The 24,661-nt window shown below is 43.6% G+C and overlaps 1 protein-coding gene across 2 annotated transcripts in view; it reads left to right on the plus strand.

Moving 5' to 3' along the window:
* LOC115150557 (polypeptide N-acetylgalactosaminyltransferase 11) overlaps positions 1–24,661 on the plus strand; it is a 46,742-nt gene that overhangs the window by 5,174 nt on the left and 16,907 nt on the right. For both annotated transcript variants that reach the window (XM_029693989.1, XM_029693995.1), the window contains exons 2-6: positions 7,527–7,829; positions 9,399–9,522; positions 12,038–12,204; positions 12,551–12,679; positions 14,583–14,832. In XM_029693989.1, the coding sequence (XP_029549849.1) occupies positions 7,565–7,829; positions 9,399–9,522; positions 12,038–12,204; positions 12,551–12,679; positions 14,583–14,832 (935 nt within the window). In that variant the 5' untranslated portion in view covers positions 7,527–7,564. The remainder of the gene's footprint in view (positions 1–7,526; positions 7,830–9,398; positions 9,523–12,037; positions 12,205–12,550; positions 12,680–14,582; positions 14,833–24,661) is intronic.

Here is a 24,661-nt window from a genome sequence, read left to right on the forward strand (position 1 = left end):
AGCACAAAAAGCTTATTTCTCTAAAATTTTGTGCACAAATTTGTTTACATCCCTCTTAGTGAGCATTTCTCCTTATGCCACACCTGTCAGGTGGATTAGTTTGGCAATCAATAAGCTGAATAAACAGCATGATCATTACACAGGTGCACCTTGTGTTGGGGACAATAAAAGGCCACTCTTAAATGTGAAGTTTTGTCACACAACACAATGCCACAGATGTCTCAAGTTGAGGGAGAGTGCAATTCAGCTTCTTCACCTGCGGGATCATCTGATACAAGCAACCTGGACAGCTGGTGAAACTGAGGAGTATTTCTGTATGTAGTAAAACTCGTTCTGATTGGCTGGGCCTATGCCCACCCATGGCTAAATTCCTGCCGAGTCATGTGAAATCCACAGATTAGGGCCTAATTTATTTCAATTGACTGATTTCCTTATATGAACTGTAACTGTTAAATCGTAGACATTTTTGCATTTTATATTTTTGTTCAGTATTGTTACGCCACGATACTAACCTAATTGACAGAGTGAAAAGAAGGAAGCCTGTACAGAATACAAATATTCCAAAACATGCATCCTGTTTGCAACAAGGCACTAAAGTAATACTACAAAAAAAATGTGCCAAGCAATTCACTTTTCATTCTGAATACCAAGTGTTATGTTTGGGGAAAATCCAACACAACACATTACTGAGTATCACTCCATATTTTCAAGCAATAGTGCATCATGTTGTGGGTATGCTTGTAATCGTTAAGGACTGGGGAGTTTTTCTGGATAAAAAAGAAGCGGAGCTAAGCACAGGCAAAGTCCTAGAGGAAAACCTGGTTCAGTCTGCTTTCCACCAGACACTGGGAGGTAAATTCACCTTTCAGAAGGACAATAACCTAAAACACAAGGCCAAATCTACACTGGAGTTGCTTACCAAGAAGACAGTAAATGTTCCTGAGTGGCAGAGTTAGTTTTTACTTAAATCTGCTTGAAAATCTATGGCAAGACTTAAATTGTTGTCTAGCAATGATCAACAATCAATTTTAAAGTTTGAAGAATTTTGAAAATAATAAAGTGCAAATGTTGCCCAATCCAGCTCTGGAAAGGTCTTATAGACTTAGCCAGAAAGACTCACAGCTGTAATCGCTGCCAAAGGTGCTTCTACAATGTATTGACTCGGGTGTATATTTCTGTATTTATTTGTCAATAAATTTGCAAAAAATTCTAAAAACATGTTTTCACTTTGTCATTATGGGGTATTGTGTGTAGATGGGTGAGAAGACTAATCCATTTGGAATTCAGGCTGTAACAACATGTGGAATAAGTCAAGGGTATGAAAACTTTCTGAAGGCACTATGTCAAGTCAAATTTTATTTGTCACACACATTTAGCAGATGTTATTGCGGGTGTAGAGAAAGGCTTGTGTTTCTAGCTCCCAAAGTGCAGTAATATCAAACAATTTCACAACAATACACATACATCTAAAGTAATGGAATGGAATTAAGAATATATAAATATTTGGATGAGCAATATCAGAATGGCATAGACTAAGATATGATAGGATACAGTATATGCATAAACTCAGCAAAAAAAGAAACGTCCCTTTTTCAGGACCCTGTCTTTCAAAGATAATTCGTAAAAATCCAAATAACTTCACAGATCTTCATTGTAAAGGGTTTAAACACTGTTTCCGATGCTTGTTCAATGAACCATAAACAATGAATGAACATGACACTAACAGCTTAAGTAGGCAATTAAGGTCACAGTTATGAAAACTTAAGACACTTAAAAGATGCCTTTCTACTGACTCTGAAAAACACCAAAAGAAAGATGCCCAGGGTCCCTGCTCATCTGCGTGAATGTTCCTTAGGCATGCTGCAAGGAGACATGAGGACTGCAGATGTGGCCAGGGCAATAAATTGAAATGTCCGTACTGTGAGACGCCTAAGACATCGCTACAGGGAGACATGAAGGACAGCTGATCGTCCTCGCAGTGGCAGACCACGTGTAACAACACCTGCACAGGATCGGTACATCCGAACATCACACCTGCGGGACAGGTACAGGATGGCAACAACAACTGCCTGAGTTACACCAGGAACGCACAATCCCTCCATCAGTGCTCAGACTTTCCGCAATAGGCGGAGAGAGGCTGGACTGAGGGCTTGTAGGCCTGTTGTAAGGCAGGTCCTCACCAGACATCACCGGCAACAACGTCGCCTATGGGCACAAACCCACCATCGCTGGACCAGACAGGACTGGCAAAAAGTGCTCTTCACTTACGAGTCGCGGTTTTGTCTTACCAGGTGTGATGGTCGGATTTGCGTTTATTGCCGAAGGAATGAGCGTTACACCGAGGCCTGTACTCTGGAGCGGGATCAATTTGGAGGTGGAGGGTCCGTCATGGTCTGGGGCGGTGTGTCACAGCATCATCGGACTGAGCTTGTTGTCATTGCAGGCAATCTCAACACTGTGCGTTACAGGGAAGACATTCTCCTCCCTCATGTGGTACCCTTCCTGCAGGCCCATCCTGATATGACCATCCAGCATGACAATGCCACCAGCCATACTGCTCGTTCTGTGCGCGATTTCCTGCAAGACAGGAATGTCAGTGTTCTGCCATGGCCAGCGAAGAGCCCGGATCTCAATCCCATTGAGCACATCTGGGACCTGTTGGATCGAAGGGTGAGGGCTAGGGCCATTCCCCTCAGAATGTCCGGGAACTTGCAGGTGCCTTGGTGGAAGAGTGGAGTAACATCTCACAGCAAAAACTGGCAAATCTGGTGCAGTCCATGAGGAGGAGATGCACTGCAGTACTTAATGCAGCTGGTGGCCACCAGATACTGACTGTTACTTTTGATTTTGCCCCCCCCCCTTTTGTTCAGGGACACATTATTCCATTTCTGTTAGTCACATGTCTGTGAAACTTGTTCAGTTCATGTCTCAGTTGTTGAATCTTATGTTCATACAAATATTTGCGCATGTTAAGTTTGCTAAAAACAAACGCAGTTGACAGTGAGAGGACGTTTCTTTTTTTGCTGAGTTTATGAGATGAGTATTGCAAAATATGTAAACATTATTAAAGTGACTAGTGTTCCATTATTAAAGTGGCCAGTGATTCCAAGTCTATGTATGTAGGACAGCAGCCTCTAATGTGCTAGTGATGGCTATTTAACAGTCTGATGGCCTTGAGATAGAAGCTGTTTTTCTGTCTCTCGGTCCCAGCTTTGATGCACCTGTACTGACCTCGCCTTCTGGATGATAGCGGGGTGAACAGGCAGTGGCTCGGGTGGTTGTTGTCCTTGATGATATTTTTGGCCTTCCTGTGACATCGGGTGCTGTAGTTGTCCAAGAGGGCAGGTAGTTTGCCCCCGGTTATGCGTTGGGCAGACCGCACCACCCTCTGGAGAGCCCTGCGGCATACCAAGCGGTGATACGGCCCGACAGGATGCTCTCAGTTGTGCATCTGTAAAAGATTGTGAGGGTTTTAGGTGCCAAGCCAAATTTCTTCAGCTTCCTGAGGTTGAAGAGGCGCTGTTGCATCTTCTTCACCACACTGTCTCTGTAGGTAGACCATTTCAGTTTGTCAGTGATGTGTACGCCGAGGAACTTGAAGCTTTCCACCTTATCCACTGCAGTCCCATCGATGTGGATGGGGGGGTGCTCCCTCTGCTGTTTCCTGAAGTCCACGATCAACTCCTTTGTTTTGTTGATGTTGAGTGAGAGGTTGTTTTCCTGGCACCACACTCTCAGGGCCCTCACCTCCTCCTTGTAGGCTGTCTCGTCATTGTTGGTAATCAGGCCTGCTACTGTTGTGTCGTCTGCAGACTTGATGATTGAGTTGGAGGCGTGCGTGGCTACGCAGTCATGGGTGAACCGGGAGTACAGGAGGGGCTGAGCACGCATCCTTTTGGGGCCCCAGTGTTGAGGATCAGTGAAGTGGATGTGTTGTTTCCTACCTTCACTACCTGGGGGCGGCCCGTCAGGAAGTCCAGGACCCAGTTGCACAGGGTGGGGTTCATACCCAGGGCCTCGAGCTTAATGATGAGCTTGGAGGGTACTATGATGTTGAATGCTGAGCTGTAGTCAATGAACAGCCTTCTTACATAGGTATTCCTCTTGTCCAGATGGGATAGGGCAGTGGGCAGTGTGATGGCAATTGCATCGTTTGTGGATCTATTGGGGCTGTAAGCAAATTGAATTGGGTCTAGGGTGTCAGGTAAGGTAGAGGTGATAAGATCCTTGACTGGTCTCTCAAAGCACTTCATGATGACAGAAGTGAGTGCTACAGGGCGAAAGTCATTTAGTTTAATTACCTTTGCTTTCTTGGGTACAGGAACAATAGTGGCCATCTTGAAGCATGTGGGGACAGCAGACTGGGATAGGGAGAGATTGAATATGTCTGTAAGCACTCCAGCCAGCTGGTCTGCGCATGCTCTGAGGACGCGGCTAGGGATGTCATCTGGGCCAGAAGCCTTGCGAGGGTTAACGCTTAAATGTCTTAATCAAGTCGGCCACGGAGAAGGGGAGCCCACAGTCTTTGGTAGCGTGCCGCGTCGGTGGGACTCTGTTATCCTCAAAGCGGGCGGTGAAGGTGTCCGGAAGCAAGACGTCGGTATCCGCGACGTGGCTGGTTTTCCCTTTGTAGTCCGTGATTGTCTGTAGACCCTGCCACGTACGTCTCGTGTCTGAGCCGTTGAATTGCAACTCCACTGTCTCTATACTGCAGTTTTGCCTGTTTGATTGCCTTACAGAGGGAATAACCACTGTTTGTATTCGGCCATATTCCCAGTCACCTTGCCCTGTTAAATGTGATGGTTCGCGCTTTCAGGTTTGGCGAATGCTGCCATCTATCCACGGTTTCTGGTTAGGACTAAAAACATTTTTAGTTCTTCCCGACTGTATGTAATAATACAAAACATTTCCTGGGCTAATAATGTAAGAAATAACACGTAAAAAACAAAATAGTTCTGTCCTTTGCCTTGGTTATAAAAGCATGGGGTGGTTTGACATGGAATAAAAAACAAACATATGGGAGATGCTACTCTATGCATATTCATAAAATTGCAAGATGAAAAATGCCTGCAGTGCACTCTGCCAGACAGTGTCGGAGAAGGACGCTATAATAATGAATGAACAGCCAATGTATTGTGTTAATACAGAATCTGGTAATCTATATAGGATAACTGTATTTAGAATTTAAATGTTATCACGCACATAGCCCAGATGTCCCTGCAAGAATCATTATTCAATAATGATGTGGGTTTACAGCCTTATCTGGGTAAAACCTTCCCCTTCTGGCGTTTTAATTGTTGATGAAATATCAAATTTCTCATTGGCTGTCGTGTTGCTGGGCTCATTGGCTTTTATGGCATTCCTAGTCAGGGCAGGGGGGTAGGACCTGGAGCATGACAACTTCTCCTCTAACCATGTCTCGGAGAGCTCAGTTTCTCTAAATCCTTGTTCACACTGCAGGCCTTAATGCTTAAATCACTTTTGGAATACTGACTGGCCAAACAGCAGGCTAAGTGACCAAATGGGATTTGTGTGTGTTCAGACCCATACCTCAGTGGTTCAGACAGCAGTCATTCACTGACATGGCTACTCTAACTAGTTGTCATAGTAACAAAGGGGGTGTGCGCAGTGCTGTAGGCTGATTGGTGGTGGTGCTCGTGCTTTCTATTACTCAGAAGTTATGTGGCAAGCTAAGGTGACAACAATGCCTGCCATCAACATTTCCCAGTGGCTTTGTATGTTCAAAATCATAGTCTAAGAACAACTGAAAAAAACAAGTCCTTTTTGGTTTGCAAAATGTTTTGATTTTAGTCACTTCAAACTGCCAATGTGAACAAGGCTTTACTTTCCCCTTATTTCCCCTCTCCCAGCCTAGCTCTGTCCCTCTGTTGAATTTGTGGTGGAGTGGTGATGCCACTGGTCTCTGTGTGAAACTGAGTGGGTTCTTCCTTGTATCAAGTAACAGAGACTTCAAACTACCTGTTTGTGTGGTTAATGGTTCACTTGTTGGTGAAATTCAAATGACCTTTGTCCTTATATAATTCAGCTATCAACATTTGACATTAGCTAGCCTATAGACTTTTTGTTATCAGAAATGGGCTCTAGTCCAGCAGGTCATACTAGCGCATTGGTGCATTTCAACTAACCTCATTTCCTTTGTTTATTTACGAAAGTAGAAAGTATTGAGATTCTTCCTCATACTGTGGAACCACCTTCATAGAATTTGTTTTTTGCACATGCTTTAAAGAAGTTAGATGTGCAATGCCTTTGCTTTGGTCAAAAGGCAGTGTAGGCTACATGTGGGCTGTGAGTGGCGGCACAAACCACTAGACCACCCAAGCCATATTGCTCACCCCTTTAGGTTGGCCATGGGTATACCACGATGCAGTGGTATTGCAAAAATTTCAGCGGGGAACCAATTTTTCCCGTCAGAATTTCTGGGGACCCCATCTATTCCACAATGAATTCTCACGACCCAACCCTAAATCTAATGACACAACCTTAAAATCTGTCAATTTAGATTTTTACATCAAAATAACCTTACATTTTCTAAATGAAAAGAAACCAATAAATTAGGCCTACTCGATAAAATATAATCTTTCTAATTATCTTTCTCAGAAACGTTAGTGTATTGTCCCATATAATAATTTGTACCCACTGCAGTTCATGGTTGCGACCCCAACTTTGAATACCACTGCCATATAGAATGTTGCACTTGGTTTCTTTCCTGAATCATTTGGCACACTGCGTGAGCTTCATACCATAGCTCAGTCTGTCCGCTTCAACTAGGGCTAGCCTGATCCTTTCATCACATGCACTACTTCTGCATTTATCTATTAATGGGTTTGCACTTTTTCTTTTACTCTATCCCAAATGTTCTTCTCTAATGACTCATCGCCTCTCTCTTTCTATCTCTCTCACCTCTGATCATCTTCCCTTCCCATTTTCACTAACAAGCCACTAAGTGCCAAAGCAAAGGAACATTCTGTGACGTCCGTGTGCATCTGGTCACCGGTGAATCATGCTTAGGCCTAAGTGTTTTTCAGAAAGGACTAGCCTTGTTTTCGCCCTGCTGTCCTCATCTGACAGAAACTGTGATGGCTCCCCCATGCTGGGTGCTTTTGTTGTATTAAGATTTGTTTATCTGTTTGAATGCAGTGCCAAAAAGCGCACGTAATTATAATCAAACTCACATATCTGACATTCCTTGTTTTTCTGCCAGAGATGGGCAACAGAAATAAGGCGTATATTATTTTGGATGTTTTGTGGGTTATAAATAGATGTGTTTACAGAGCGTTTTCTTTTCAAAAAAGCCTCAGCAGGATAACTTGTGCATGTTTTCTTCCCTGAGAGAAGACAAGTGATATTTAGTTCCTTCAGGCTATTCATAGAAACTCAAGAACTCACTCAATGCACTGCAGAACTGAAAGCTTCCAGCTCACTCAATGCACCACATAACTGCTTGTATGCAGAAGTGTACGCTTCCATCTAGACCCTTTCTTTATTGTCTATGGTTTCCTCGACAGGGGCCTGAGCACGGAGCGCCGACGATGCTAGGGCTACCATGGGTAGCGTCACACTGCGCTATTTCTGCTATGGCTGCCTCTTCACCTCCGTGACCTGGTCCGTCTTACTCTTCCTCTACTTCAGCCTGGGCCAAGACGGCGGCCGGCCCACCTTCAGGTATGTGCCCATCCAGGGGCCCCAGGCCCACCACTTCCAACCCCGTTTCTCCAAGGGCCCTGGAGGAGGGCCAGAACATGGCATTACGGCAGTCCCTGCAGCAGGAGCAGGAGGCAACAAGCAGACCGATCTCTCTCCTGAGATGGGTAAGTGAGCCCTCCTTCAGAGCATGAAACTTGAAACAACCCCCGTTGGTCAAATATGATTTCACTCTTATCTTTATACAGAACTTTATAGGAGTTTACATGAAAATTAATGTTACCATAGCAGATTATGTAAAGAAGCTGGCCTGGAAGAAAATCTCAAAATGGATGTCAGTTAATTACCGTAAATTCTGGACTATAATCCGCAACTTTTTTCCCAGCTTTGAACCTCGCGGCTTAAACAATGACGCAGCTAATATATGGATTTTTCCCGCTTTCAATTTTTTTTCTCCAAAAAAACATTCTGTGACGCGCTCAGTTTTTTGGCGGCATGAAGCTTTCATTAGACCAATGAAATTGCCAAACGGGTTATGGTCAAACAACTTTTTTGTTAACTGTTTAGATTAAATCGAGCGCTCTCAAACTTCCCATCATTCTGAGTACGGTAGTCATTTTGGCACCCTCATCATGGCAAAGACACGGAGAAATGCATATGATGCAGCTTTCAAGTTGAAGGCGATTGATCTGGCTGTTGGAAAAGGAAATAGAGCTGCTGCATGGGAGCTTGGTCTTAATGAGTCGATGATAAGACGTTGGAAACAGCAGCGTGAGGAATTGACTCAGTGCAAAAAGACAACTAAAGATTACTGAAGAAAAAAAAAAAACATTGTTACAAGCCGTGTTTCGTTAAAGCCTATTTATTTTTGTTACAAGCCTTGTTTTGTTAAAACCAATTCATTTTTGTTACAAGCCGTGTTTCGTTAAAGCCTGTGTAAAGTTCATTTGTTTCAATGTACCGGTAGGCACCTGCGGCTTATAGACATGTGCGGCTTATTAATGTTCAAAATATATATATATTTTTTTAATTCAGTGGGTGCGGCTTATATTCAGGTGCGCTTAATAGTCTGGAAATTACGGTAATGAAGCTCATGTGAACTGCATCGTAATCAACTCCTATGGACTGTAGGCCTATTACCTTCAGAGTGTCACATACACTCAGAACGATGAGCACTCACAGCTCCACAAGCTCAATCGTACCCATGACAAATTCTGGAATGGTTTAGGACATTTTGACAGTCTGTAATCTTCATGGGTCCAAAAGGGAAGTTTGTAATGTTGGTTTGCTCCCATGTCAACCAATAAAACGTTTAACAGGAGAGCGATGTGAAAAGTAAGTGTAGCCTAGGCGTTTCCACGATGTCTTTATGCATCAAAGCCCATTTATAGTTAGACAGTGAGAAACATAGGAACAATCAAGCTAACCGTAACTCATTACAGATTATCGGTTGGCATTGAGTGATTCTAACTGTCTGAAAGCAGGTGCAACGACGAAACACACAAATGGTGCATTGCAGCAATGAAAAAGCATTATTGAAATGTTTTTGAATTGGAGTAAAGTAAACCTAAGCCATTACCTCACACTCTGGACAAAGGCCCCTTGTGTTACCATGGCAACTTGGATACATCAATAGAATCCTCATACTGACCAACTACCACAAGTACCTTCCCTATTCTAAACAATTGAATAAACTTGCATTTTTTTTTTTCATCATCCCGTCTTTTCCTTTTCAGGTATGATTTTTAATGAGCAAGACCAGGAGGTGCGCGACATGGGCTATCACAAGCATGCTTTCAATGTACTGATCAGCAATCGACTAGGCTACCACAGAGACCTCCCCGACACTAGGGACGACAAGTGAGTGAGAGTGCGACAGCGTGTTTGTGCTTGGCATATATGTGGGTTTATTGACCCATTCAAAGTGAACGGCTGACGCAGCACTTTGCAAGCCATCGCATGAAGGGCGACGGTAGCCAAAGGCTAAATGGGAAATCATGTCAATCTCTCTCTGCCTGGCTTGTGGCCATTACAAAATCAAAGGACAAGCCAAATCATCTGTCTAGAGATTAATTGATTTAGCATTGGTCTGTGCCTAACAAGTAGGCCTGTAGGTTGGAGTTATCACACATGTTATGTGTTACGATGAGTTGCTTATAAATGTTTTAGGAGAGTTTGTAAATCCTGCAGACATGTTAGGATATCAAATCAAATCAAATTTATTTATATAGCCCTTCGTACATCAGCTGAAATCTCAAAGTGCTGTACAGAAACCCAGCCTAAAACCCCAAACAGCAAGCAATGCATGTGAAAGAAGCACGGTGGCTGGGAAAAACTCCCTAGGAAAAACTCCTGAGAAAGGCCAAAAACCTAGGAAGAAACCTAGAGAGGAACCAGGCTATGAGGGGTGGCCAGTCCTCTTCTGGCTGTGCCGGGTGGATATTATAACAGAACATGGTCAAGATGTTAAAATGTTCGTAAATGACCAGCATGGTCAAATAATAATAATCATAGTAATTGTCGAGGGTGCAACAAGCACGTCCGGTGAACAGGTCAGGGTTCCGTAGCCGCAGGCAGAACAGTTGAAACTGGAGCAGCAGCATGGCCAGGTGGACTGGGGACAGCAAGGAGTCATCATGCCAGGTAGTCCTGAGGCATGGTCCTAGGGCTCAGGTCCTCCGAGAGAAAGAAAGAAAGAGAGAGAGAGAATTAGAGAGAGCATATCTACATTCACACAGGACACCGGATAAGACAAGAGAATACTCCAGATGTAACAGACTGACCCTAGCCCCCCGACACATAAACTACTGCAGCATAAATACTGGAGGCTGAGACAGGAGGGATCAGAAGACACAAGACAGGATATGGCAGAGAGTGAGTAGTTAAGGCATAGGATTTTATAGCAAAGGGTAAAACTGTTAACGTGTCCAAGGGGTAAGACTTTCACAAGGTTGAAGAAAGTTCTGTAGGTGTGACAGTCACAAGCCAAATGTTGCATTACAAGCTGCACAGTGACAGAGCATGAGCGTAGAGTGCTACGAAAATAATGTCAGAACTTTGTTTTCTTTGTCATTATAAATCACATAGAATGAATCATTAGATTTTTTTCTACAGTAGTATAACCTTAATATACTAGTACTTGACAATGTGGATGAAATAAGAATGTTAATTTGCTGTGGCTGTTGCTAGTTTAGACCAAGCCGCTCTTGGGTGTATCTGTTCCATATTTGGGGTTGGGATGTGGTACCATTTGGAGGTGTTTCTGTTTCATTTACATTTACGTCATTTAGCAGACGCTCTTATCCAGAGCGACTTACAAATTGGTGCATTCACCTTATGATATCCAGTGGAACAACCACTTTACAATAGTACATCTATATCTTTTTTTTTGGGGGGGGGGGGGGGGGGGGGGTTAGAAGGATTACTTTATCCTATCCCAGGTATTCCTTAAAGAGGTGGGGTTTCAGGTGTCTCCGGAAGGTGGTGATTGACTCCGCTGTCCTGGCGTCGTGAGGGAGCTTGTTCCACCATTGGGGTGCCAGAGCAGCGAACAGTTTTGACTGGGCTGAGCGGGAACTGTGCTTCCGCGGAGGTAGGGGGGCCAGCAGGCCAGAGGTGGATGAACACAGTGCCCTTGTTTGGGTGTAGGGCCTGATCAGAGCCTGAAAGTACTGAGGTGCCGTTCCCCTCACAGCTCCGTAGGCAAGCACCATGGTCTTGTAGCAGATGCGAGCTTCAACTGGAAGCCAGTGGAGTGTGCGGAGGAGCGGGGTGACGTGAGAGAACTTGGGAAGGTTGAACACCAGACGGGCTGCTGCGTTCTGGATGAGTTGTTTCTACATTACCAATCAAAATCAACTTGATACCTAAGTCATTTTCATCTCCAGATCCTTGGCGGTCAATCTACGGTGAGAGGGGCCGTTTCTATGGCAATTTAAAGGGAGACACAGAAATGCACAATGAAAACATGAACAGATTGTCTTCGCTGAGGGTGGATATTGAAATTCAGTCTGTTAGCTTTGTAAATAAATATATAAATATATGAAATTCCATTCACTCTAAATATGCTAAATTCTAAGAGTAAGACGTCTAACTTCTAAACTATATACCATAAAGACATGGGTGTTGGACAGTTTTTCTTTTTTATTTGTTTTTTTTTTAACACAAATGTCTATTGAATGGACATATTTGTATAAACCTTGAATGAATTAATCGTTTTATGGATGAAAACCCTAATGAGTGAGTGGTGTTGTATGCATTCCATTATCAAAGAGGATCTGATTCTAGTTCTGTTTGTCCCTGTAGAACTACAGTGGCTTGGTGTGCTAACATGCAATATGTGTTTATAGTGACTCCCATCCCATCCCTCTCTCAGGTGCCGAGACATGATCTATCCTCTGTCCCTCCCCGCGGCCAGCGTAGTGATCTGCTTCTTCAACGAGGCGTTCTCTGCCCTCCTGCGCACCGTGCACAGTGTCCTGGATCGCACGCCGGCCTACCTGCTGCATGAGATTATACTGGTGGATGACAGCAGTGAACTAGGCAAGCTGCTCTTTTCAGTTGTGCATCTCTATTGGTTTTGTTCAGGCTCGCCGGAGCGACGCAGACCATAACAAGGCCCAGTAAATTATTGGATGCTGTCACGGAATGTGTGTCTGTCTACAGTGTGCGTGCTTCATTGACCTACTTGGAGAACAAACGCAGGCTACTGTATTGTATTGGCATATTGAAAAAGAGTGTTGTCTGTATCAACTGAAAAGTTCGCCAAGGGTCTTATGAGTAAGTTTAGATAGAAAATAGAGCTTTGATCGCAATGGGATCTACATGTATAGATAAAGATATCAGCTCCATCTGGAAGCATCTCTCCTGTCCTGTCTCTCCACCACAGCTGACCTGAAGGAAGATCTTGACAGCTATGTCCAGCAGCACAAACTCCAGATCAAGGTCAAGGTGGTCCGTAACGAGAAGAGAGAGGGATTGATCAGAGGGAGGATGATAGGTGCTTCTCATGCCACCGGTGAGCCCCCCCAAACCATAACTCTTCACTAATGGGGAACACTTTATATTTAATAAACCATTTATAAAGAGTGTTTAAATAATTGAATTACCATTTTTTTAATCATTGGTTTATTAAGGGACCTTAATATAAAGTGTTACCCAATAATGTAACAATATTCACACTGAGACGGGATCCCATTTCTGACACCATGTAACAATATGCACACTGACACGGGATCCCACTTCTGACACCGTGTAACAATATGCACACTGAGACAGGATCCCACTTCTGACACCATGTAACAATATGCACACTGAGACTGGATCCCATTTCTGACACCATGTAACAATATTCACACTGAGACGGGATCTCATTTCTGACATCATGTAACAATATGCACACTGAGACGGGATCTCATTTCTGACACCATGTAACAATATGCACACTGACACGGGATCCCACTTCTGACACCATGTAACAATATGCACACTGACATGGGATCCCACTTGACACCATGTAACAATATGCACACTGAGACTGGATCCCATTTCTGACACCATGTAACAATATGCACACTGAGACTGGATCCCATTTCTGACACCATGTAACAATATGCACACTGAGACGGGATCCCATTTCTGACACCATGTAACAATATGCACACTGAGACGGGATCCCATTTCTGACACCATGTAACAATATGCACACTGAGACTGGATCCCACTTCGGACATCATGTAACAATATGCACACTGACATGGGATCCCACTTATGACACTGAGACGGGATCCCATTTCTAACACCATGTAACAATATGCACACTGAGACTGGATCCCACTTCTGACACTGAGACGAGATCCCACTTCTGACACGGGATCCCACTTCTGACACCATGTAACAATATGCACACTGACATGGGATCCCACTTCTGACACCATGTAACAATATGCACACTGACATGGGATCCCACTTCTGACACTGAGACAGGATCCCACTTCTGACACCATGTAACAATATGCACACTGAGACTGGATCCCACTTCTGACACCATGTAACAATATGCACACTGAGACGGGATCCCATTCTGACACCATGTAACAATATGCACACTGAGACGGGATCCCATTTCTGACACCATGTAACAATATGCACACTGACATGGGATCCCACTTCTGACACCATGTAACAATATGCACACTGAGACGGGATCCCACATCTGACACCATGTAACAATATGCACACTGACATGGGATCCCACTTCTGACACCATGTAACAATATTCACACTGACATGGGATCCCACTTCTGACACCATGTAACAATATGCACACTGAGACAGGATCCCATTTCTGACACCATGTAACAATATGCACACTGACATGGGATCCCACTTCTGACACCATGTAACAATATGCACACTGAGACGGGATCCCATTTCTGACACCATGTTACAATATGCATACTGAGACGGGATCCCACTTCTGACACCATGTAACAATATGCACACTGAGACGGGATCCCACTTCTGACACCATGTAACAATATGCACACAGACGGGATCCCACTTCTGACACCATGTAACAATATGCACACTGAGACGGGATCCCACTTCTGACTCCATGTAACAATATGCACACTGAGACGGGATCCCACTTCTGACTCCATGTAACAATATGCACACTGAGACGGGATCCCACTTCTGACACCATGTAACAATATGCACACTGAGACATGGACGTCTTCTGTCAAGTTCAGTACAGATGTAATAGGGTTATATTATAATCAGCAGCAGTCTGATATAGGGGACCATGGTACAGATGAACCAAACTGTAGTTGTGTACCCTTATCCCCAAGAAACCCTGATCTGAGAACTCTCCCCATTGTTCTCCATCCTCTCTCCTGATTGGCGTTTCCTCTCTGAAGGGGAGGTGCTTGTGTTCCTGGACAGCCACTGTGAGGTGAATGAGGCGTGGCTGCAGCCCCTGCTGGCTCCCATCCAGCGGGACCGCAAAACAGTGGTGTGTCCCGTCATTGACATTATTAGCGCTGACACCCTGGCCTACAGCCCCTCCCCCATTGTCCGGGGGGGCTTCAACTGGGGGCTGCACTTCAAGTGGGACACCGTGCCCGCCTCAGAGCTCAACAGTCCCGACGGAGCAGTGGGCAGCATCAGGTAACCAACCCCTTGGGTCTTTAAGGGCTTCGCACACAATATTTGCCAATTATTCTTTTCAAAATTCTTCAAGGTCTGTCAAGATGTTGGGGATTAATTTTCAAGACTTGACATACATTTTCAAGCAGATTTAAGTCAAAACTGAAACTTGTCCACTCAAGAACATGAACTGTCTTCTTGGTAAGCAACTCCAGTGTACAGTTGGCCTTGGGTGGTAGGTTATTTAAGCCAAGGGCTAGTCTTCCAAGAGTCCATAAGAATTGTAAAAAACTGAAATTTGAAAATAACAAAAGTAAAAACACAAAGATTCACATTCCCTATACATATTGCGCGGTCTATAGGTGGCCTTGGTTCTGCTCCGTGTGTTACGAGAGTGTTTGCCTTTGACTATATCCAGTTTATCATGTACAGTGCATTCAGAAAGTATTCAAACCCCTTGACTTTTTCAACATTTTGTTATGTTACAGCGTTATTCTAAAATGGATTAAATTGTGTTTTACCCTCATCTATCTACACACAATACCCCATAATAACAAATCAAAAACAGGTTGACATTTTTGCAAATGTGATATTTTTTTTTTAAGTATTCAGACCTTTTACTCAGTACATTGTTGAAGCACCTTTGGCAGCGATTACAGCCTCGAGTCTTCTTGCGTATGACGCTACAAGGTTGGCACACCTGTATTTGGGGAGTTTCTCCCATTCTTCTCTGCAGATTCTCTCAAGCTCTGTCAGGTTGGATGGGGAGCGTCGCTGCACAGCTATTACCAGGTCTCTCCAGAGATGTTCGATCGGGTTTAAGTCTGGGCGCTGGCTGGGCTGGGCCAGAGCCCAGACTAGATATAACATCTATAGAAGAGACAGAAATTCTTATGGGGGAGGTGTTGCTGTATATATTGAAAGCCATATCCCTGTAATGCTTAGAGAATATCTTATGTCAAGTGATATTGAAGTGTTGTGGTTGCAGGTTAACCTGGAACATCTAAAGCTTTTTCTTTTGGGGTGTTGCTAAAGGCCACCAAGTGCTAACAGTCAGTATCTAAATAATATGTGTGAAATGCTTGATAGTGTATGTGATGTAAACAGAGAGGTCTACTTTCTTTGGGACCTGAATATTGACTGGTTTTCATCAAGCTGTTCGCTCAAGAGGAAGCCTCACTGTGACCAGTGCCTTTAATCTGGTTCAGGTTATTAATCAACCTACCAAGGTGTTTACAAACACTACAAGAACAAGATAATTCACATGTATCAATCACATTTTCAGTAATACTGTAGAACTTTGTTCTAAAGCTGTATCCGTTCCCATTGAATGCAGTGATCACAGTATAGTGGCTATATCTAGGAAAATCAAAGTTCCAACAGCTGGGCCTAAAATAGTATATCAGAGATCATACAAAAGATTTTGCTGTGACTCTTATGTGGATGATGTGATTAATAAGGAGCATCCAGATGCTGCACTTGATTAATTTATGAAATTGCTTCTTCCAATTATTGATAAACATGTGCCTGTTAAGAAGCTGACTGTTAGAACTGTTAAGCCTCCATGGATTAAAGAGGAATTTAAAAACTGTATGGTTGAAAGAGATGGGGCCAAAGGATTGGCTAATAAGCCTGGCTGCACATCTGACTGGCTGACTTAATGCAAATTGAGAAATTATGTGACTAAACTCAACAAAAATAAGAAACTGTTATGAAGCCTAGATTAATGATATAAAGAATGATGGGAAAAAAAACTACTTCGGAGTACTTTAAATGAAATTATGGGCAGAAAGACATATTCAACTTTCATCGAATCAGAGGGCTTATTCATCACAAAACCATTTGATGTTGCCAATTATTTTAATGATTACTTCATTGGCAAAGTGTGCAAATTTAGGCAGGAAATGCCAACAATGAACAGTGCTATCATAGTCATGCATAAAAACACTAATAATGAAAGAAAAGTTTTGCAAGTTTGAATTTTGTAAAGTTAGTGTGGGAGAGGTGGAAAAATGATCAATCAGCAAACCTCCTGGCATTGACAACTTAGATGGAAAGCTACTGAGGATGGTAGCTGACTATAGCCACTCCCATCTGTCATATCTTTAATCTGAGTCTAGAGGAAAGTCTTTGTCCTCAGGCCTGGAGGGAAGCCAAAGTAATTCCGCTACCCAAGAGTAGTAAAGCGACCTTTACTGGTTCTAACAGCAGGTCTATCAGCTTGCTGCCTGCTCTTAGCGAACTGTTGGAAAGAATTGTGTCTAACCAAATACAATGCTATTTCTCTGTAAACAAGTTAACAACAGACTTTCAACATGCTTATAGAGAAGGGCACTCGACATGTACTGCACTGACACAAATGGCTGATGATTGGTTGAAAGAAATTGATAATAATAGGATTGTGGGAACTGTACTGTTAGATTTCACTGCAGCCTTTGATATTATTGACCATAACCTATTGTTGAAGAAACGTAGGTGTTATGGCTTTTCAACCTCTGCCATATCGTGGATTCAGACCTACAGTTGCAGTCGGAAGTTTACATACACTTACATACAAGTTTTTCAACCACTCCACAAATTTCTTGTTAACAAACTATAGTTTTGGCAAGTCTGTTAGGACATCTACTTTGTGCATAACACAAGTAATTTTTCCAACAATTGTTTACAGACAGATTATTTCACTTATAATTCACTGTATCACAATTCCAGTGGATCAGAAGTTTACATACACTAAGTTGACTGTGCCTTTAAACAGCTTGGAAAATTCCAGAAAATGATGTCATAGCTTTAGAAGCTTCTGATAGGCGTATTTACAGAATTTGAGTCAATTGGAGGTGTACCTGTGGGTGTATTTCAAGGCCTACCTTCAAACTCAGTGCCTCTTTGCTTGACATCATGGGAAAATCAAAAGAAATCAGCCAAGACCTCAGGAAAAAAATTGTAGACCTCCACAAGTCTGGTTCATCCTTGGAGGCAATTTCAAAACGCCTGAAGGTACCACGTTCATCTGTACAAACAATAGTACGCAAGTATAAACACCATGGGACCACGCAGCTGTCATACCGCTCAGGAAGGAGACACGTTCTGTCTCCTAGAGATGAACATACTTTGGTGCGAAAAGTGCAAATCAGTCCCAGAACAACAGCAAAGGACCTTGTGAAGATGCTGGAGGAAACAGGTACAAAAGTATCTGTATCCACAGTAAAACAAGTCCTATATCGCCATAACCTGAAAGGCTACTCAGCAAGGAAGAAGCCACTTCTCCAAAACTACCATAAAAAAGCCAGACTACGGTTTGCAACTACACATGGGGACAAAGATCATACTTTTTGGAGAAATGTCCTCTGGTCTGATGAAACAAAAATAGAGCTGTTTGGCCATAATGACCATTGTTATGTTTGGAGGAAAAAGGGGGAGGCTTGCAAGCCGAAGAACACCATCCCAACTGCGAAGCACGGTGGTGGCAGCATCGTGTTGTGGGGGTGCTTTGCTGCAGGAGGGACTGGTGCACTTCACAAAATAGATGACATTATGAGGAAGGAAAATTATGTGGCTGTATTGAAGCAACATCTCATGGTCGCAAATGGGTCTTCCAAATGGACAATGACCCCAAGTATCTTCCAAAGTGGTGGCAAAATGGCTTAAGGACAACAGAGTCAAGGTATTCGAGTGGCCATCACAAAGCCCTGACCCCAACCCAATAGAAAGTTTGTGGGCAGAACTGATAAAGCGTGTGCGAGCAAGGAGGCCTAGAAACCTGACTCAGTTACACCAGCTCTGTCAGGAGGAATGGGCTAAAATTCACCCAACTTATTGTGGGAAGCTTGTGGAAGGCACCCGAAACGTTTGACCCAAGGTAAACAATTTAAAGGCAATGCTACCAAATACGAATTGAGTGTATGTAAACTTCTGACCCACTGGGAATGTGACGAAATAAATCATTCTCTCTACTATTATTCTGACATTTCACAATCTTAAAATAAAGTGGTGATCCTAACTGACCTAAGACAGGGAATTTTTACCCGGATTAAATGTCAAGAATTGTGAAAAACTGAGTTTAAATGTATTTGTCTAAGGTGTATGTAAACTTTCGACTTCAACTGTATATGGTGCCTTCTGAAAGTATTCCGACACCTTGACTTTTTCCACATTTTGTAAGGTTACAGCCTTATTCTAAAATTGATTGAATAGTTTTCCCCCCATCATCAATCTACACACAATACCCCATAATGACGAAGTAAAAACTGGTTAGAAATTTTAGCTCATTTATTTATAAATATATATTTTTATTTTTATATCACATTTACGTAAGTATTAAGACCCTTTATTCAGTACTTTGTTGAAGCACCTTTGACAGCAATTACATCCTCGAGTGTTCTTGGGTATGAAACACAAGCTTGGCACACCTGTATTTGTGGAGTTTCTCCCATTCTTCTCTGCAGATCCTCTCAAGCTCTGTCAGGTTGGATGGGGAGCGTTGCTGCACAGTTATTTTCAGGTCTCTCAAGCCCGGGTCTGGCTGGGCCACTCAAGGACATTCAGAGACTTGTCCTGAAGCCACTCCTGCTTTGTCTTGGCTGTGTGCTTAAGGTCGTTTTCCTGTTGGAGGGTGAACCTTCGCCCCAGTCTGAGGTCTGGAGCAGGTTTCCATCCGTTCATCTTCGCCTTGATCCTGACGAGTGTCCCAGTGCCTGCCACTGAAATCATCCCTACAGCGTGAAACCTGCCAGCACAATTCTTCACCGTAGGGATGGTATTGGCCAGGTGATGAGCGGTGCCTGGTTTCCTCCAGACGTGATGATTGGTATTCAGGCCAAAGAGTTCAATATTGGTTTCATCAGACCAGAGAATCTTGTTTTTGATGGTCTGAGAGTCATTAGGTGCCTTTTGGCAAACTCCAAGCCTTCTGTCATGTGCGTTTAACTGAGGAGTGGCTTCCATCTGGCCACTCTACCATAAAGGCCTGATTGGTGTTCTGCAGAGATGGTTGTCCTTCTGGAAGGTTCTCCCATCTCCACAGAGGAACTCTGAAGCTCTGTCAGAGTGACCATCGGGTTCTTGGTTACCTCCCTGACCAAGGCCCTTCTCCCCTGGTTGCTCAGTTTTTTTTCTCAGTATTACTTTAGTGCCTTGTTGCATACAATATGCATGTTTTGGAATATTTCATATTCTGTATATTTGTATTCTTTTCACTGTCTTTTAGGTCATTATTGTGGAGTCACTACAAAGATGTTTTAGAATCACCAATGGCCTCATGGTAACATCCCTGAGCAGTTTCATTCCTGTCTTTCAGCTCAGTTCAGAAGGACAACTGTATCTTTGGTTTAATATATAATCCAGAGCATAATTACTTACTTGACGAGATAGTCAATGTCTGATTTTGTTATTGTTACCCATCTACCAATCACTGTCATTCTTTGTGGCTCTCTAAAAGCTCTTCGTAGTTGAATCTGTGCTTGAAATTCAATACTTGACTGAGGGACCTTACAGATGTTGTATGTATGGAGGATAGAGGAAGGTTTATCATAACAAAGTTAATTAGTCACATGTGCCGAATACAGCACCTTACAGTGAAATGCTTACTTACGAGCCCCTAACCAACAATGTGGTTTAAAAAAATTTTTAGAGAATAAAAGTAACAAGTAACTATAGAGCAGCAGTAAAATAACAATAGCGAGAGTATATATAGAGGGGTTCTGGTACATTGTCAATGTGCGGGGGCACCGGTTAGTCGAGGTAATTGAGGTAATATTAGTTATTAAAGTGACTATGCATAGATGATAACAACAGAGAGTAGCAGCGGTGTGAAAGAGGGGGGGGGCAATGCAAATAGTCTGGGTAGCCATTTGATTAGATGTTCAGGAGTCTTATGGCTTGGGGGTATAAGCTGTTTAGAAGCCTCTTGGTGCTCCGGTACAGCTTGCCGTGCGGTTGCAGAGAGAACAGTCTATGACTAGGGTGGCTGGAGTCTTTGACAATGTTTAGGGCCTTCCTCTGACACCGCCTGGTATAGAGGTCCTGGATGGCAGGAAGCTTGGCCGTACGCACTACATTCTGTAGTGCCTTGCGGTCAGAGGCCGAGCAGTTGCCATAACAGGCAGTGATGCAACCAGTCAGGATGCTCTCGATGGTGCAGCTGTAGAACCTTTTGAGGATCTGAGGACCCATGCCAAATCTTTTCAGTCTCCTGAGGGGGAATAGGTTTTGTCGTGCCCTCTTAGTTGGTGATGTGGACACCAAGGAACTTGAAGCTCTCAACCTGCTCCACTGCAGCCCTGTCGATGAGAATGGGGCCGTGTTCTGTCCTCTTTTTCCTGTAGTCCACAATCATCGCCTTTGTCTTGATCACGTTGAGGGAGAGGTTGTTGTCCTGACACCACATGGCCAGGTCTCTGACCTCCTCCCTATAGGCTGTCTCGTCGTTGTCGGGGATCAGGCCTACCACTATTGTGTCATCAGCAAACTTAATGATGATGTTGGAGTCGTGCCTGGCCGTGCAGTCATGAGTGAACAGGGAGTACAGGAGGGGACTGAGCACGCACCACTGAGGGGCCCCTGTTTTAGGATCAGTGTGGCGGATGTGTTGTTACCTACCCTTACCACCTGGGGGCGGCCTGTCAGGAAGTCCAGGATCCAGTTGCAGAGGGAGGTGTTTAGTCCCAGGGTCCTTAGCTTATTGATGAGCTTTGAGGGTACTATGGTGTTGAACGCTGAGCTGTAGTCAATGAATAGCATTCTCACATTGGTGTTCCTTTTGTCCAGGTGGGAAAGGGCAGTGTGGAGTGCAATAGAGATTGCATCATCTGTGGATCTGTTATGGCGGTATGCAAATTGGACTGGATCTATGGAGGGGTTTGAAAATGTCAGAGAAGATACTTGTCAGTTGGTCAGCGCATGCTCGCAGTACACGTCCTCCTCGTAATCCGTCTTGCCCTGCGTCCTTGTGAATGTTGACCTGTTTAAAGGTCTTACTCAAATCGGCTGCGGAGCGCGTGATCACACAGTCTTCCGGAATAGCTGGCGCTCTCATGCATGTTTGTGTTATTTGCCTCGAAGCGAGCATAGAAGTAGTTTAGCTCAGCTATTAGGCTCGTGTCACTGGGCAGCTCTCGGCTGTGCTTCCCTTTGTTGTCTGTAATGGTTTGCAAGCCCTGCCACATCCGACGAGCGTCAGAGCCGGTGTAGTACGACTCAATCTTAGTCCTGTATTGATGCTTTGCCTGGTTGATGGGTCGTCTGAGGGCATAGCGGGATTTCTTATAAGCTTCCGGGTTAGAGTCCCGCACCTTTAAAGTGGCAGCTCTAGCCTTTAGCTCAGTGCGGATGTTGCCTGTAATCCATGGCTTCTAATTGGGGTATGTATGTACGGTCACTGTGGGGACGACGTCATCGATGCACTTATTGATGAAGCCAATGACTGATGTGGTGTACTCCTCAATGCCATCGGAGGAATCCCGGAACATATTCCAGTCTGTGCTAGCAAAGCAGTCCTGTAGCTTAGCATCTGCTTCATCTGACCACTTTTTTATTGTTCGAGTCACTGGTGCTTCCTGCTTTAATTTTTGCTTGTACGCAGGAATCAGGAGGATAGAATTATGGTCAGATTTGCCAAATGGAGGGCGAGGGAGAGCTTTGTTATGCTTCTCTGTGTGTGGAGTATAGGTGGTCCAGAGTTATTTTCCCTCTGGTTGCACATTTAACATGCTGATAGAAATTTGGTAAAACGGATGTAAGTTTCCCTGCATTAAAGTCCCCGGCCACTAGGAGCGCCGCCTCTGGTTGAGTGTTTTCCTGTTTGCTTATGGCGGAATACAGTTCATTGAGTGCGGTCTTAGTGCCAGCATCAGTCTATGGTGTAATGTACACGGCTACGAAAAATACAGATAAACTCTCTAGGTAGATAGTGTGTTCTACAGCTTATCATGAGATACTCTACCTCAGGTGAGCAAAACCTTGAGACTTCCTTAGATATCGTGCACAAGCTGTTATTTACAAAAATACATAGTCCGCCGCACCTTGTCTTACCAGACGCCGCTGTTCTATCCTGCCGATACAGTGTATATGTATGTTGATAATGTCGTCGTTCAACCACGACTCCGCGAAGTATAAGATATTACAGATTTGAATGTCCTGTTGGTAGTTTAATCTTCCGCGTAGGTCATCGATTTTATTTTCCAAAGATTGCACGTTTGCTAGCAGAATGGAAGATTTGTTCGATCGTCTACGGATTCTCAGCAGGCAGCCCGCCATCCGGCCCCTTTTTCTCCGCCTTCTCTTCACGCAAATGACGGGGATCTGGGCCTGTTCCCGGGAAAGCACTATGTCATCCACGTTTGGTTCGTTAAAGGAATAAACTATTCTGCCAGTTCGTGGTGGGTAATCCCAGTTCTGATGTCCAGAAGCTCTTTTTGGTCATAAGAGACCGTAGCAGCAACATTATTTACAAAATAAGTAAAAAATGAAGTTACAAACAACGAAGAAACACAATCGGTTAGGAACACGTAAAACCTCAGCCTTCTCCGGCACCATTTTCGCATTAGTCATTCTAAATCATGTCAACCCCATGTAACTTATTATGTGATTTGTTAAGCCAAATTTTACTCCTGAACTAATTTAGGCTTACCTAAACAAAGGGGCAGAATACTCTTGCGACGACTATATTTAAGTTATGAATTTTGTGAGTATGACCGTTCACCTTTTATTTTTGTATTTTGTATAGATTGACAAATTATTTTTAATCCCTATTTGTAACAAAAGGTGATCTGAATATTTTTGTAAGGCACTGTATGTCCAATCATCTCAAATACTAAATTGAGCTGTGGAAAGGAATAACCCCAAAGTGCAAACCCCAAGCTAGATTTGACACATTATAGATGCAGTAAAAACAGTAAATCCTATTTGTAGTTTATTTGTAATTATTATGTTGTTTAAGGCTGGCCTGCCCTATACTCTTATGTCCTGGAAATGTTTCCTTAAAGCTCAATTCGATTGGCTTTTTTATTTTCCCCCATTTGATTTGAATGGCCTCCCAGTGTGCACGAACCTGATACGGTATCAATAAAGGCCATCTGATATAGAGTAGACTTCACCCATCTCCCTCACGTATGGAGTCATGTGAAAGCTAATTAGTGGCCGTAGTAGCACGCTTGATTCTAGGGACTGAATCGATCCCCGTTTTGAAGAGGCCCGGGTGCTTTAAATCCATTACTATGGCATAGGATGGTTTAGCCTAAAGGGCAACTCGGACACCCCTTTGTTTACGCTGCCTCTTAATTTCTCTCCGTTTCTCTCACATGCTTGTGCTCTGGGCTTTACATAAGCATATAAGCCTAAGGCTACGGTCGCACAGAGACGCCTGAAAACATATACACATTCATCGTCAAAAGATCAACTCTTTTCAGACAAGTTGCATACGCACAAAGGCTAACATATTGTTCTCTGTCAACAGTTGACTCCCATTGAAAAACTATTGGCTCAATCAGTAATTTCCTGACACAATCTGTCTGGTTGCAGCCCATCTTTTAGCCGGACTAGGAGATGCAGAGGCATGTCTCACATCTTAGGATGTGTCTATAGGCAGCCCAATTCTGGTCTTTGGTCAAAAGATCTGATCTTTTGACTAATCAGATCAGAGCTTCTGCTAATAATTGTTATTTTGACCAATGAGATCAGATATTTTGCTAATAATTGGTCTTTTGACCAATCAGATCTTCTGCCAATTATTGGGTAAAAGCTCAGAATTGGGCTGCCTGTGTGAACTCAGCCTTAGTGTCTTGATGCTTGTGCTACTTCAAAGGATACTGTAGTAGCTAGAATGCAGACTCACATTCTGCCTTTTCACTCCTTCTCC

The sequence above is a fragment of the Salmo trutta genome, chromosome 2, assembly GCF_901001165.1.
Source record: "Salmo trutta chromosome 2, fSalTru1.1, whole genome shotgun sequence".
Lineage (NCBI taxonomy): Eukaryota > Metazoa > Chordata > Actinopteri > Salmoniformes > Salmonidae > Salmo > Salmo trutta.